Source organism: Eulemur rufifrons, chromosome 29 (assembly GCF_041146395.1).
Source record: "Eulemur rufifrons isolate Redbay chromosome 29, OSU_ERuf_1, whole genome shotgun sequence".
Taxonomy (NCBI): domain Eukaryota; kingdom Metazoa; phylum Chordata; class Mammalia; order Primates; family Lemuridae; genus Eulemur; species Eulemur rufifrons.
The window spans coordinates 17,618,697-17,631,977 of NC_091011.1; the positions used below are offsets into that span (position 1 = coordinate 17,618,697).

Below are 13,281 nucleotides of genomic sequence, written 5' to 3' on the forward strand. Positions count from 1 at the left end.
GAGCACCAACGCAGTGGCCTCTCCACGAACTAGGACCCTGCCCTGGGGTAAAGATTAAGCTATTATACTTTTCTGTATGCTAGTTTTCACACGACACATTAGTCTGCACACGACACGTTAGTCTGCACATGGCACACTAGTCTGCACACGACACACTAGTCTGCTCTTCATCCCCCTTTAGTTTATTTGTTCTTTTTTAGAAGTGGCTGATCGCGTTGGCTCCTGGTTTGTTGACTCTAAGCTTCGGGCTTTTCACACTGGCGCCAGTTGTAGTTAGCGTCATCCAGGGGAAGAGGAGGGTCTCCGACGGGGGAGGGGGGCTGTTGTTGCATACCTTCTAGTTTTTGGTTACAAGCGATACTGGGAACACACGCCCTGCACAAGCCATTCATGCGCTGATCATGTCTTGCTCTTCTTATCTACTTAGTTGGTTGGAGGGCCCCTGGACTCTCCAAGCCCTTTATCAGGAAGTAACTTGCGGTTACTTCCCCGGGGCTTTGTTTTCCTTTACTTTAGTGAAGCCTGCCATGGCTCCACTTACGCTAAGCACCAAGCCAGCAAGCCATATATACAGAAGCAGAACTAGGCTTCTCACATCCAGGAAGCCTAGCCTATCATGGAGTTACCTTTGCTCTTATCCCTGTTTTTCATTCTGATTAACTATATTTATCAAACAACTAAAAGCAAGCATAGTCACAGAAGCGAATAGCATCAGTTAGAATCAAAGAGAGCACACATTTTCCTACTATCAATTCCTGTTCTTCACTATCTATCAAACTGTCAGAGATTTGCAAGACAGTGTTTGGGGCCATGACAGTAGACTTAGGGCAGTTGAAGTCAGGGAGATCCATGAGGAACTGGCTGATTAAGTGTTAGAGCAGAGCTCTCAGGAGGAGCTCACGGTATGGGTTGGAGTAAGAGTTTTCACACCAGGAGTAGAAATAGTTTTAGGAAAGAAAGTTTATTTTACCTTTATGAGGAAGGAAGGAAGGAGACAGAGGGACAGAGAGAGAGAAAGAGAGAGGGGAAGGGAGTGGCCACAGCACACGAATTAGGAGTGAAAGTGCCGGGCACCTGACGGAAAGTTGTTTGGAGTTTTAAAGGGTAAAAATGGCTTTTTCCCTCTCTACTTTAGCAGACTGATAGCAGAAGCGGCAGTGAACCTCTTGCAGGTGTTCTTTATTTTCTTCTTTTTCCGTGAGGCTGGGTTATCTGAGTCCTTGTAAGTGGTCCTAGCAGGAACTGAGGCAGAGAGCTGGAGTGGAGAACTCACACCCCTATGGTCGGCTCAGGGCTCTTTGTAAGGCTGAGAAACAACTTTTAGAAATAACAATTTAGGCCACAGGTGTTTTAATTAAACAAAGTGGGGTAGTGTTATGTTGTGAGTTTCTTCTTCAAAGGGACAATTATGTGCTGTGAGTTTATTTATTTTCTGTTAGGCTATTTTCCTCTGTTAGGTTATTATTAATAGTGTGGCCACCTTTCACTAAGTACAAGCAGAGAAGACAAGAGCAGAAATTTGGAGTTAGGAAGCTCGGGGTAAAAGAGGAACTATGAAGGATTTCCTGGACTTTATTCAAGGATTGGTTACAGATGTAGAAGAATGAACGAAATGTGAAATATCACAGAAGCTCTGGAAAGGGGGTTTCAAAAAGAAAGGAGTAATAACAGTGTTAAACAAGGTGGGGCCGGGCGCGGTGGCTCACACCTGTAATCCTAGCACTCTGGGAGGCTGAGGCGGGCGGATCATTTGAGTTCAGGAGTTCGAGATAAGCCTGAGCAAGAAAGAGTGAGACCCCATCTTTACTTAAAAAAAAAAAAAAATATATATATATATATATATATATATATATATATATAAAGAAATTAGCTGGACAACTAAAAATATATAGAAAAAATTAGCCGGGCATGGTGGTGTATGCCTGAAGTCCCAGCTACTAAGGAGGCTGAGGCAGAACGATTGATTGAGCCCCGGAGTTTGAGGTTGCTGTGAGCTAGGCTGACGCCACGGCACTCTAGCCCAGGCAACAGAAAAAAAACAAGGTGGACAGGAAAAGGAAGGTGAGAACAATGGAAAGGTCATTGGAAGTAGGGTTTGGGGGGGCTCACATTTGATTGGGGGAGAGGGAAGAGTGGGGAGGCGCACCCCGTCCTTACATAACATCCATTGTAATTGGCTAGGCTGCATTATGGGTGTTCAGTTAACCATGATTCCTTTTCCTCTGTGGTTTAGAGCTCTTCTTTCATCTTTCTCTATTAAGTCACTAAGCTTTGTGCTTCTGTGGTCTTTATTCCTTTTATATATCCAACTTCAGAATGTTCTAGATATAATAGTACCCCAGAGACTTCTATCTTTTTAAACTTGATTCTGAATCTATGAACCAGACCACAATTAAAGTCCAAGTAATTCCTCTAAGAGGCTTCAGCTAAAATGTCAAAATCTGGGAACAATTGTTATAGATGCCTTCTCCTACTTCAATAATACCTTCTGGGCCTTATCTGTTGTTTCAATGTATTTTAAAAGTAAAACTCAGCCCTGTTACTTATATTTCAGTTCTGAGAGTGCAAATAGTAAGATTTGGGGACAGGAGACCGTCTGATAGGTCTTCATCACATATCCATAGCCTGGAGGGGTCTCTGGCAGCTGAAGTGCAAAATCCTCCTTTTGTGGGAAAAGTTTTGTTCCTGCCATTCCTTTGTCATTTACTTGTGAGAACACATTTACCCCTCAGCTCACAGCTAGAGCCATAAACAGTGGACATATTCTTGCAAAGGCCTAGGACTTGCATAATTTTTAACTGCACCGTAGAACCCAATAGCCATTTTAATCTTATTCCAAAGGTGAGTGGCTGGGGATGCCAGGGACAGGCCCACCATCTTTCCACTCCTCAGTGATTCTAGGTTCTCCTCTCCCCTCACCTGCATTTATAGCTGTAGGCAGAGGACACATTCTTCTGAAGACAAGGTGGTGGACGTGGCCATAGGGGCTGGAGCTCCAGTGGGAGGGAGGTCATTGGAGGGACACTGCACATTGATATGGAGCCTTTAGCAGGGGCTAGAAAGGCCCTCAGAGAGGGCCAGGAGTACAGTGATCAGAATTCATCAATACGGCAGGCATAGCTTCGTGTCCAAGGGCAAGGAGTCCAGGAGGAAATGGAGCTCTTTCAGGAGTCCTAACACTTTTTGCAGTCTTTTGCCCTTTGTATTAATTCTATTTCATTTAATATGATTTGACTTTCATAACAGCCCTAAAGGGTGGGTAAGTCCTGTCCCCATTTTACAGATAAACAGGTTGAGGTTGAGCAAATGAAGGCCGGTGTAGGTCACACTGCAGAAGAGTTGACAGAGCCAGGATTTGAACCAGGTCTGCCTGACTCAGAATCTCTTTCTGGACACCACACTCCGAAGGGACAGGCGGAGAACCCGCTTGTATGTAGACAGCTTTGTTTTATGGTGGTATTTGAAAGTCCAGGACCATGTATTGTACTTCTCTGATTTCTCTGTCTTCCCCATTCACTTCTTGTCTGTGATGTGTTCTTTTGGTTGACACGCTACTCCCCCCCTCCAGGAGACAGACAAAGCCTTGTTTGCATCCAAAACAGGAAGAGTTTCGACATCTCTGGGAGAGCTGGTGTGTCTCTCTGCTGCATTCCTTCTATCTGGGGGGCAGGCAGAGCACAACTGTGGCAGTTAGGCAGGAGAGCACAGCTGTAGTCAGCCAGTTGACACCGCGGCACATGGTGCCATGGTCACATTACTTGAGTGTGTCTGGCTCAGGCCGCTGCAATTGGCATTTACTGGGGCCATGGTTGGGGGAAGAATTCTATGCACTTTGTAAGGAACAATTTCGCAACGCCTCATATTCCATTTGCTACACATTGTCATAAAAATATCATGAATCCAAGCCTGTTTGCATAAAACCAAACTGCTGCTTGTCTGTTTCATGTACCACTCCTGAGGAATTCCGCTTTTGACTTGGGCTCACAGGCTTCTGTCGTCTGGGAGATCTTTGAACAAAGCTATATTTTCATTCTGATTTTAATGTGGCTAAATTAAATATGATGCATATTTTGTTCAACCTAATAATGCTAAGTATAGAAAAAAGAACCACAAGGGTAATAAATCATTAATAAATTTGCTGGTGACAGTTGGTAGATTGTTACCTTGAGATAACTCAGAAACTCATTGAGAACAACTAAGAATAACAAATGTAAATTCTAAACTGCTCAGCTTTTTATTAGGCTGATGCTCCTTTTTTTAATTTAAAATGATGAAATGAAACTAACAGTATTTCCTTTTTTGTTGTTTTGCAGAAAAAACCACTGTCTGCAATAATAAAGGAAGTCTGTGATGGGTAAGTGTTACTCAGGAGTCTCCTCAGGCATTCCAGTCTATAAAATCGACAAGCAAATAAAATATTTCCAGTGGAATGATAAAATGTTATTTGTAAGTTACCTCTTGACCTGTCCGAAGTCACTAAGAATGACTGTGTAAGAGTTGCATGCCCATTTCCACAAAAATTCATCATTCTTCCTCAAAGAACAGAAAGTGTGAAATGGCCCGTATGTGTACAGTGAGGTTGGTTTTATTTATTTTAGGAAGTTGTGTCCCTTTTGTCCTACCCAGCAGGGAGCAGTCTAAAGCCTCCTGAAGTGAAATATACACTTTGTCTGGTATAAACTGAGAGGACCACTTAGGTCCTCACTGAAGATAAAAGATTCAAAAGATAGGTCCGTGGGCACTTGGGCTGCCACATGGAATTTCACACTGGTGTGGCTTTCCCACTTGCCTTTGGCTGCTCTAAGCCATACAAAGGAAATATTAATACATATATGGTAGTTGCATGAGATTTTTTTACTTTTAAAGTAGAACTGGGGGTAGAGTATTACCTGGATTTATATAAGGCCTGGAATCCTTCATTGGAATGTTCTGGTCTGCATCAGCTATACTGTTTGGGGATGGTGAAATAGAGACAATTGAATTGTGCCAATTACCAGAAATGTAAATCGCACGCATTTCATTTGTTTTCCTCTGTCTGCTTCAGTCCTTTAAAATAAGGAGGAATGTAATGATTTATATTTAAATCCCTCACTCCAAACCTTGAAGATGAGATGCTTAGAGGTGAGCCATAGGCGTAGAGTGAGGCCTAAGACAGTTCACAGAGGAAATGATTGGTCTCAGGGTAGTGAAAGGTAGGCTGACGTCATTTTGCTTGAGGAGCTGCATGGTGGTGTATGTTGGGACTGGCCCAAGTGCAATCACAGGGTGCATAATTCATCCAACCCTATTAAACTATAAAAATGAAAATGACCACTTCTGTTTTTCTGACCAGCTTATGCTTGTATTTTTAAGGTGGTCTCTTGCCAACCATGAATATTTTGCACTGCAGCATGCTGATAGTTCAAACTTCTATATCACAGAAAAGGTAGGTCAACCACATCATTTAATCTGGGGCACTTACACTGAAGGAAAGTAAAGCATGACTGATGTTTCCTCTGTTCAGGACTAGACGCGCTGGTCTAAATTTTACGTCTCTACTGTCCACGAAAATAGGGCTTGCAAAGCAAATGATTGCCTACTGCTACTTTAGTATCCACAAGACAATATTTAGCCTGTTCAAGAGTGAAGACCAAATACCAGTCCTGTTTAGCAACTACATTTGCCTTCTAACAGTGAACATGTTAATTACCTCTCCTTCTTATTGCTTGGTTAAAGAATTTATAATATTTGACACTTAGTGACTTAGTTGAGCTGTCCTTTCTCAGACGTTTTCCCCCCAAAGGATCCTCTAACCCTTGCTAAAAGTAATTGAAACAATGACAAGAAAGCTTTTCAAATGTGGCATTGTGTAGGCACTAGGAGTGTTCTGTGGCTCTTGGCAACGCTGCCTTCTTTTGGGTGATTTTAACTCTCTTTAGTGAGCTTGGAGAGGAAGAAGGGATTCATGAAGACTACAAAGGCCCTGGGAGCAAGTAAAATTAATGTCTAAGAGATCCCTGATAGAGGAAGGGCAAACTAGTATGGCATTTATTGAGGACCTACTGTGTGCCAGGAACTGAGCCATGCATATTACATCTGTTTGTTGATTTCTTCCTCAAGACTAACCTGGGCTATAAAAATATTGGCTTTGGTTAACAGATAAGAACTGAATCATAGAGGATGTATGGTTAGATTAAAGCCTCATAGTTGACTCTACAAATAGAAAATTTAGACCTTTGTGCTTCTGTGATTTTGTCTTTTGCCAATTTCTAGAATAGTTTAGCAACAGCTTTAGGGAGAGCTCACCGAAATGCATATGGGCCAGTGTTGTCTTCATGAAACTGATAATCTTGCAGGGTTGGTGGGAGGGAAGGAACAGTGTGGTGAACAGCTGTCATTAGAGCAAGGTGACCAGTGCTGGAACAGAAGTGAGTACAAAGTACTCTTGAAGGAGGGAGAATCCAGTGACCTCAGGCTCCAGCGTCCTGTAGGCTTTGTTTGTCATGGTGGGTAGTCGCTGGAGTGATTGTAATTTTATCCGTGAAGCAAGTAGAAGGTGGAGACCGTAACAAGGGTCCTGCCCCCATTCAGGACTCACTCACCGGCTGTATCCTGAAGGGTGTGGGAGGAGGGAGGCGGGCCACAGGCCTGGAAATGCTTCTCAGAAATTGCTTTGTTCTTCCCAGATGGACACTGGGAATTTTATAACTGATCATGTGTTGCTCTTCACGCCGATTGCTGGACAGCCGAGAGTTAATAAGTGGACTCGATTTCCTGGCATGTGTTATATTTATTAAGTTTACCTTTGATTCCTTTGACTCATTCCATAAACATTTAGTTTCCTGCCTTTATTTTCCCTTTGCTTCATTTTCTTAGTATTTTTCATTTATTTTGTATTACATCTATATAATTTACATGCTATTCTTTGTGAGATAAAGAGGATATAAATCAATAAAAGTTAAATGTTAGCAGTTAAATGTATCACCGTAGTTTCATCCATCACCAGTTAGTGGGTAGTGAAATCAATTCGGTTAGTTGCAAGAGCAGTAAAAATTGGAACAGAATAGGTTGGAGTGTATCACTTGTGTTGTTTGTGAAATGTTTGTTTCACATACCCATGCATATAATAAATGTGGATTGTCCTTTTTTTTTTCTTTTACCCTGGGTTGTGGTCAAAAAGGTGCTGAGTCATAAATAGTCCTGGCTGTGATTAATCTGCACTGGCATGTGTCCCCTAGTGGCTGTCTTCTGTCACCATTGTCTGGAGACCTCAGTGTATTGGAGATTACTAAAATGGGGTTCTCAGACTTCAGAGACTATAAGCATTGCATAGAGAACCTTTTAAAAACACAGATTTTTAGATTGCGTGAGCCTTGGATATAGCCTGGAAGTTTTTGTTTTTAAGGAACCTTCCAGGGAGTTCTGATGGTGGATACCCAGGGACCACTTGAGAAAACACTGCTCTGTGGCCTCTTTTCTACAGAGCAGGGACCCATGTGTGCAGGACATTGTGCCCTCTGACCTGAAGTTGTGCACAAAATTCAACTTAGGAGTGTGTGTGCGCACTGCCGTTTCTTGGGATAACTTAAAAATTGCTGAAATCATATAATGTTTACGACTTTTTTCCTAATTTAAGGAAATTCAAACTACTGAGAACAGGGGAACATTATTATTTTATGGGGCATCGTAATAGTCATTTTCTGGGAAATCTTGTTTTGCCGGAGGAAAGTCTTAATGTTGAGTTTAAAAGTGGCCACTAGAGTCTGTCACTGGGTCTCCTGTCTTCAGCGGGCAGTAGCAGAGATTATGCTTTTATTAAGAGTTTAGGGAGTGAGAAGACCCAGCTTCCCAAGCATAGCCCTTAGTTTATAAATGAAATGTCATCGCTGTTCCTCTGGCAGCTGCCACTGGGCGCAGCTGTGTGTGTGTCTGTGTGTGTGTGTGTGTGTGTGTGTGTGACACGGAACTCGGCTCGCACGGGACCGGAGACGGCGGTAAATCCTGACTCCGCAGGGTCAGACTGAGCTGCTTTCCATCTGCCGCTTAGGTCCATCCAGTTCCTTGCAAGTATTCCTAAAAATAGAGACTTTTCTTCTCTCCATTTTTTAAAATAACATTTAGCATCATCTTGGTTACCTACAGCCCAGTGAATGGTTAGGTAATATTTGCATCACCATGGTAACCAGTGACTAATTTTTGAAACTTATGCATGCTGTTAGTTACTGATTTTCACTTGTATATCAGATGGTCTCCCTCTTTCTGCTAAAGACAAAAAATCACCCATAATTTCAATGAGAAAATATTCTCTAGTCCTGGCCTAACAAGCTAACAGAATTAGCGGCTGACGGATACTTGTGCTTCTCTTCTAAAATCCTCAGGAAGGCATCTCTTCTACTTTTCTCTTGTTATCAGAACGCATTTTCCAAAAGAGTCTTCCTTTGCTTATTGGACCATTAATTGAAGCTTTTCGGTGCAGTGGGGGGAAATGTCATGTTAAGTAGCTTTCAGCAGCAGCATGCAAATGCCTTAGAGAAAGTTAAGATTCATTTATTTGCAAGTTCAAATTCTGCCCCAGGAACTTACATATTTTAGGGTGATGTCTGGAAAAGAGCAAGAGAGAGAGAAAAACTGAAAAGTGAATTGTGTTTAAGTAGAATTTGTCTTTTAAGTAAGAAGTCTAGTGAGAGAGTGCTAAGCATTTTAGTTTATTACCCTCATCACAGTCTAATGATGCAGGCCTTGTTATCTTCATTTTTACAATGAGGAAAGTGAGCCTGAAGCAGGTTATCCAACAACTTGTGTAGGTCTTGCGGACCAGGCGTGGACCCAGGTGGGCCTGACTCCAAAGCTCTCTACGCTATTTTCGAGGAACTCTCTGTACCCACTGCCTCGGTCCTGATTTGTTTATGATGCCTTTTCTCCGTTAACGTCTGGCCAGTGACCCTGATTCTAATTGCCTCGAGTAAATAAAAACAGGAGGTTAGCATTGGTTCCCGGCTTCAGCCTGTGTCTTCCTTATTCCTAACAAGGATAACTTGGAGGAAGCTGTGGCAGGTAATCTTCTACCCACTCGGCATCCACAAAGTGCATTTTTACTCGTTTGCCTTTGGTATGGATTGTATGACTGTCTAAGGTCGCATGATTGCACTAATACCTTCCTTTTTAGGCAAACAGGAAAATTGCCTTGTCATCCTTAACCCTAAGCGTGCAGAGGTGGGCCCCCAGAAAGCATGGGGCATGGTGGAAGAAGCCATTATAAGGCTGTACACTTGTGGGTAATGGAAGCTGTGTTATGATTGCAGAATGGCACTCGGTTCTTTCCTGCTAAGACCTACTCCAGAATGCATGAAGTATGGTGAAATATCAGTGGTATCTTATACCAATAAATTCCTTATCTTATAATCACAGAGATAAGCTAAGCCTCATCCAAGCGCTCTCCACGAAGCTGGCCCCAGAACCTTTGGGAAGGAAATGGGGTTGTTTGAGGGGCACCCGTTTTTGTCATTTCCACTTCCTAAGTGCTCTGGGTTCCCAGACAGCCCCTGAGCTCCCAGAGTCCCTGCGCAGACAAGACCCTGTGCACCCTGGGCCTTGGTCGGGAGACTTCGTGATTATTGTACGGAGTTCAGTTCAACCAGCACACTTTGGTAGACTCGGCCTAAGCAAGCAGAGTAAAACCAGTCTCCAGAAAGGATTGAGATGCCGAGATAAGTAGCGATGAAGGCCTGTGAGGGGCTCAGAGGAGATGGGGAGGGAGAAGCCCTGGTCCTGATCCCCAGCTCTGGTTCCTGTTTCCTGTCTTTGCCTCCTTGTGAGAGCACCCTGCCCCCTTCCTCAAACCACTTCATGCTGGTCTTTATTCCTCTCAATCACAGAGCTTTCTCTGGGATGGGTGTTTGAATTTGAGCAAATTCAAGCCCAGGAAAGTTGCAAATTTCCTAACTCAGCCAAATACTCCATGCAACATTCCCTCTTCTGCTCCCTATGGTAAAAGAGTCTGGATTTGTTCAACAGAGGTCACTGTGGCTGCCTCAGCAAGTGACAACCCAGCCTGGTGGACTAGCTCATGCTCCCACCTGCAGACCCCGACGGCTCCTCCTGGACCAGCTGTCAGCAGGCGGGAGTGGTGGGGGAAGAATGCCCTTTGCCCTTTGCCCTGTCCCTTCATCTCTTCTGGGTTCCTGACTCCAAGCATTTCTCTTGTGCTACCCCTTGGGCCTCTCCTTCCCTTCCTGAGACACTGCTGCCTACTGTCTCCTCTGTTAAATGTGTGCCTTGCTGCTGAATTCTTTTTTGCCGAATTTCTTTCTTGCCTGGTGACCAAACCTGATTTCTGTTATCGATGCTCCGTGGATGCCCTGTTGGCTGCTTGTATGCCTGTCCCCAGCCCTTGGCAAGCATTGGACTCTCCTAGAAAGGCTGCTTGTCTCGGACTCTGCCAGCTCCTCATCCAGGGTGGCCAGAAAGAAATGGCCACCTCCCCTGCTGGGAGGAAGAAAGGCATGCAAGAACGCGGTTGGGAGAATAAACTTGAACTGATTCCCCAGTGTGTGCCAGGTGCTGTGCTAAGCTCTGGGGATATCGCTGACCCTCATGATTCTCGCAGATAAAATAATTTTTTACCCTAAATTAATTGGTTACAATTACCGTAAGTGCCATAAAGGAAAAATGTGCATGTCCGGACCTAATTAAGCCTGGAGGAAGTAACATTTAGGCAGAGATCTAAGGGGAAAGGAGGGAGGATAGCTGGGAAGCCCTTTAAATGGGCCAGATCAGCTGCTTGCAGAGAGCTACAGATAAGCACCAGGGGTGAGACAGGCCAGATGTGGCTGCAGAGTTTTACATAAGCCTTGATTCTCAAGGCTTTTTAAGGCCATTCTAAAGATTTTGAACTTTATCCCAAGAGCACTGGGAAGCCTCGGGGCGTTTTTAAGTTGGCCCCGACCACAAATGATCGGACTGCAAACTCCCCTCTGATTACTCTTAATGCACTACATTGGAAGAATAGTCAAATGTATGGTAGAAACTATGAGAAAACCGGCTCACAGTGGAGAGGAAAAGAATGCAGTGGTGTTATGAAATATGCACAGAGATTGACAACAAATGCCGGCTAGACTTTGATTCCAAGAACTTGGGACAAGATAATGGTCTTGAAGTGTCTGCCTACACAAAGCTTCCTGTCGGTTACCTCCTTGAAAGCTTGGCTAAAGGCAACGATGATACATTGCAGTTGAATAAAACTGCTCATTTTATTTATTTCCAAAGTGATGCCTTCTTGATAAATTTGTGGACTTACACAAACTGGTAAAATGTTAATATTTAGTTACCACACTAACTTATATCCAATTTTGACTTCCTCTTTGGATACACCTAATTTAGGATTCAGAAACTCCTAATTTAGAATATAAAGTTTTTCTAATTTGTAATCTCAGGAATATAAGTAGAAAAATATCTGTAATATTTTCCTGTAAACTGGAGTATAAGGGCATTGGGCTGTAAGGGGAAGAAATTAATTTGCCCAGATTTGACAGTTAAATATGTACTAGGTGAGAAAGATAGTTAAGACACAGCCTTTGTCCCCATTGAGTTTTCAGTCTAGAGGTAGATTAGGTTGATATGCCTGATGATTAAAAGGGATCATGTTTGAAAAGATTAATGGGAATATAATATTCCAGCCACTTAGGTTTACAGTTTGACACGTATGATTCTTTGTACATTAAAAAATCTTTTGAGTGAGATATGAACTCTTCTACTTTGTTTTTTTATCATCATAACTGAGGTATAATTCACTCTTCTACGGGTGTAGAGTGTACAATGGTTTTTAGTATTCACAGAGTTCTGCAGAGCTTTATTGTTTAGACAGCAAAGCTGTGACATTTCCACGTACGGTATTTTCATCTTCCAAAGCAGTAGCTCTGAGACTTACATCTAGATCTTGGCTTCAAATCTAAAGATTTGGATTCAGTCGCTCCAGCCTGGGGTGCGGGCATTTTTAACAAGCGCAGGTGGCCCTAGTGCCACGCTTGCACTCTCCCCACTGGAAGTGTGAGCGGACTCTGCATCTTCCCCCCTATTTCTGCGTAAGATGGAAAACCATGTAGTGGGTTCTCCTTGGAGTGTAGACACAGACTCCCGTGTGCTCCCTGAGCTGGGGACGTCATTCGGATTGGTTTCTACAGATGCAGAGAGTGAAGTCCAACCTCCTCGCTTAACCTGGAGCTTAATGTGTGTTCCAGTTTAGCCTCCATGAATGTTTTCAATTTTATTCTTTCTCTCATTCCCTCGATTTTAGCCCAGTTGCCTTAGTGTTCTCCAAATATACCTTGCTTTGTCTCCCTTCTGTAGCTTTACTAACCTGGAATCCCATTCTGCCTACCTTCTTCTTCTCCCTCCTATTATGTTCCATGCACTGGATTAGGTGCTGAGGATAAGGAGATGAAATGACAGACTTTTTGCTCCAGGGAGCTGGGTTTTGGAGACAAACACACACCTAGAAGCAATATCAATCATTAAAATAACTGCCATTCAGGACAGCCATCCCCCCTCTCCCTACCAATCCTAAGTTGTTTGAGCTGGAAGAAACCTTGGCTTCTTGCCTAAAATAATCTTAGCCCCAGTTTTGGAGAGTCGTCTCTTAATTCAGCCCTCTTGTAAATCGCCATCCCTCTGCTCTGCTGCTATAGGAATGACTGTCTTTTGAGTTTTTTTTTCCTCTTAGGTTTCTATATTAGCTAATCGGGACCTACACCTGTTTATGTTTACCTTGTACCATTGTTGAACTGTTTGTGTGCTGATTTATGTTTCCCCCTCAGCAGGGTTCAAGTGCCTATAATCAAAACCTATGTACTTCACCTTTGTATCTCACATGATTCCACGAGTATAATATGTAGTAGGTGTTTGAAGATTATTTGTCAATTTTATGTGATGTTGTTTTCTTTGTAAGATAAAAGGTACAATTAGTTGCTTAATACAGTGTGCATGATGTTGGTTAATTTAATCACCGGAAGATGGACAGACCCTTTCAGATTACAGTGGAGGGACTGTAGAATGAATGAATGAATCTCAGTGCTCCTCTTAGAGTCTTAAAACAGTGTTAAAAAGTGTAGTTCAGCTTTCAGTCCCCTGTAATTGATTAAGTATCTTTTTCAAAATAGATACATACATTGAGACATACACATCTACATATAATATCTGTACTGTGCTGGATATTGGCCAAATTTTTTAAAGAGATTTATGAGATTTCATAAAAGGATATAAAACTGAGTCCTATGGATTTAAATATCCCCTATTTAGAATAAATGA

At 42.9% G+C, this 13,281-nt stretch overlaps 1 protein-coding gene across 4 annotated transcripts in view; it reads left to right on the forward strand.

The window, feature by feature from the left end:
• The window catches only part of ELMO1 (engulfment and cell motility 1), a 401,547-nt gene that overhangs the window by 18,568 nt on the left and 369,698 nt on the right, over window positions 1-13,281 (forward strand). For all 4 annotated transcript variants that reach the window (XM_069461513.1, XM_069461514.1, XM_069461517.1 and 1 more), the window contains exons 2-3: window positions 4,314-4,354; window positions 5,353-5,425. In XM_069461513.1, coding sequence (XP_069317614.1) covers window positions 4,314-4,354; window positions 5,353-5,425 — 114 coding nt within the window. The remainder of the gene's footprint in view (window positions 1-4,313; window positions 4,355-5,352; window positions 5,426-13,281) is intronic.